Source organism: Charadrius vociferus, unplaced genomic scaffold (genome assembly GCF_000708025.1).
Source record: "Charadrius vociferus isolate BGI_N301 unplaced genomic scaffold, ASM70802v2 scaffold532, whole genome shotgun sequence".
Taxonomy (NCBI): domain Eukaryota; kingdom Metazoa; phylum Chordata; class Aves; order Charadriiformes; family Charadriidae; genus Charadrius; species Charadrius vociferus.
The window spans coordinates 643,204-645,299 of record NW_009647271.1 but is presented as its reverse complement, the minus strand read 5'-3'; the positions used below and the strand labels follow the sequence as shown (position 1 = coordinate 645,299).

Below are 2,096 nucleotides of genomic sequence, written 5' to 3'. Positions count from 1 at the left end.
AGGAGGGAGGAAGGAGGGAGGAAGGAGGGAGGAAGGAGGGAGGAAGGAGGGAGGAAGGAGGGAGGAAGGAGGGAGGAAGGAGGGAGGAAGGAGGGAGGAAGGAGGGAGGAAGGAGGGAGGAAGGAGGGAGGAAGGAGGGAGGAAGGATGACAGAGGGAGAAAGGAAGGAGGAAGGAAGTAAGAGGGAAGGGAGAAAGGGAGGAAGGAGAGAAAGGAAGGAATGAAGGAACAAAAGAAGGAGGGAGGGAGGAAGGAAAGGAAGGGAAAGAAAGAAGGGAGGGACGGAAGGAAGGAGGGAGGGAGGGAAGGAGGGAAGGAAGGAAGAAAGGAAGGAAAGGAAGGAAGGAGGGCGGGTGTGCTGCAGAGAGGTGCTGACCAGGGCAGACAGCCCTCTGGCAAGATGCAGCACGGGGACAGGTCCCACACAGCACTGGATGGTGAATCTCAGGGCTCCATCCCAAGAGCGACACTGCTGGGGCATCAGGCACACCGGCTCCTCCTCCTCTTGTTGCACTGGTATTTAATGCTGGTGCAAAAACTCTGAAAAAAAAAAAAGCAGCAACTTTTCCCGTTAAAGACTCCACTCCTTTCTTAACTTGTGAATCACCGTAGTGGATCCTGGCGTGTGCTAACACGGGGATAACACTATTGGGACGCAGAGTATTTATTCCCGCTTCCCAGCACTTGTCTGGTCCCTCCAGACTTCACCGCTCAGAAATAAACTGCTCTGACACTCAGAGCTGTTATTTCACAGAATTACAGACCGGGAAAATCGCCTGAGCACTGTACGGCTGCTCCTTTCATTGGGCTGGATCTTTGCATCTCCCAGTGTATTTTGTGCTTCTTTGGAAGATCAAAAGGGGCTCCTGGAAAATCAGGAAGAAGCAATGGGCCTGGATGCAGTTTTGCTCCTGACCCAAGCATCTTTCTGCCATTCCCAGTCCCCAAGGGCACGGGGACACCCAACCCTGGGGGACACCGGCTGTGTCCCTGCGCTTTCTCCGCCTCATCATTTTCTCTGTCCCAGTTCTTCTCCAACTCACTGTACCAAAGCTGCCCTGGCACAGTTTGGGCTGAAGGTTCCCCCGCTGCTGTGCTTATAGCTGTACATTTTAATCCAGACCATATTATAACCACGATAACGATATACAGGTGCCCCGATGGCGTCAAGTCACCCGAGTTGGCTGCAAGCAGCGTGCAAGAGACCGTCGGTGCCCTGAGGAGCTCCCACTGTGTTCAAAGCTCGCCGCCCACATACGAAATTAAAAATATAAAGGATTTCCTTCTTCCTCGGCAGCAAAGGCCGGAGGCGCGCGAGGCCCCGGGCCCGGCCTGACGCACCAGCCTTCGTCCCTCCCCACTCCGCAGCATCACCCAGTGCACGCTGCAAAAGCCCCAAATCCCCTTCCCCCGGGGCTTTAGGAAAAGCATCGGATACCCTGGGGGTGCCAATAGTGCCCCAAGAGATCGCAAAGGTTTCCGAGGGGGCTCTGACCGCGGGTCAAACGCGATGCTGTGGGGATATGGCCAATGAGGAGGTGGCTGGGGACGAGGGGGGTCGGTGGCAGCCCTATCTTGGCTACCGTGACTGGTGGCACTGGGAAAAGCCCAGTGGGGCCACGTCAGCGCTCATGTCCCTGGGAGGGCTGGGACTCCTCTGTGGGGACAGCAGGATGGTCAGGGCAGAGCAGGGGACAGCCACGGCACCCTGCACCTCTGCGGTCCTACACCATGCAACCTGCCCCCACGCACGGCCACGGCGGTACACGGCTGTGCATCCTGCGCCTTGTACCATGCAACCAGCACCGTGGATCGCTGCAGCCTGCACCGCGCATCCAACACCGCTGCGTTGGGCACTTCTGTACCTCTGGCCCCTGCGCTTCTGCCCCCCTGCACATCTGTCCCCTACATCTCTGCCCCTTGCACCTCTCCCCTGCACATCTCTGCTCCCCTGCACCTCTGCCCCCTGCACCTCTGCTCTCCTGCACCTCTGCTCTCCTGCACCTCTGCTCTCCTGCACCTCTGCCCCCTGCATCTCTGCCCACCGCATCTCTGCTCTGCTGCACCTCTGCCCCCCTGCACATCTGCCCCTACAT

The 2,096-nt window shown here is 58.0% G+C and overlaps 1 protein-coding gene across 1 annotated transcript in view; it reads left to right on the top strand.

Moving 5' to 3' along the window:
* Nucleotides 1–1,523: 1,523 nt before the first annotated feature.
* STX8 (syntaxin 8) overlaps nucleotides 1,524–2,096 on the top strand; it is a 109,481-nt gene continuing 108,908 nt past the window's right edge. The window contains exon 1 of the mRNA XM_009880018.1: nucleotides 1,524–1,621. Coding sequence (XP_009878320.1) covers nucleotides 1,524–1,621 — 98 coding nt within the window. The remainder of the gene's footprint in view (nucleotides 1,622–2,096) is intronic.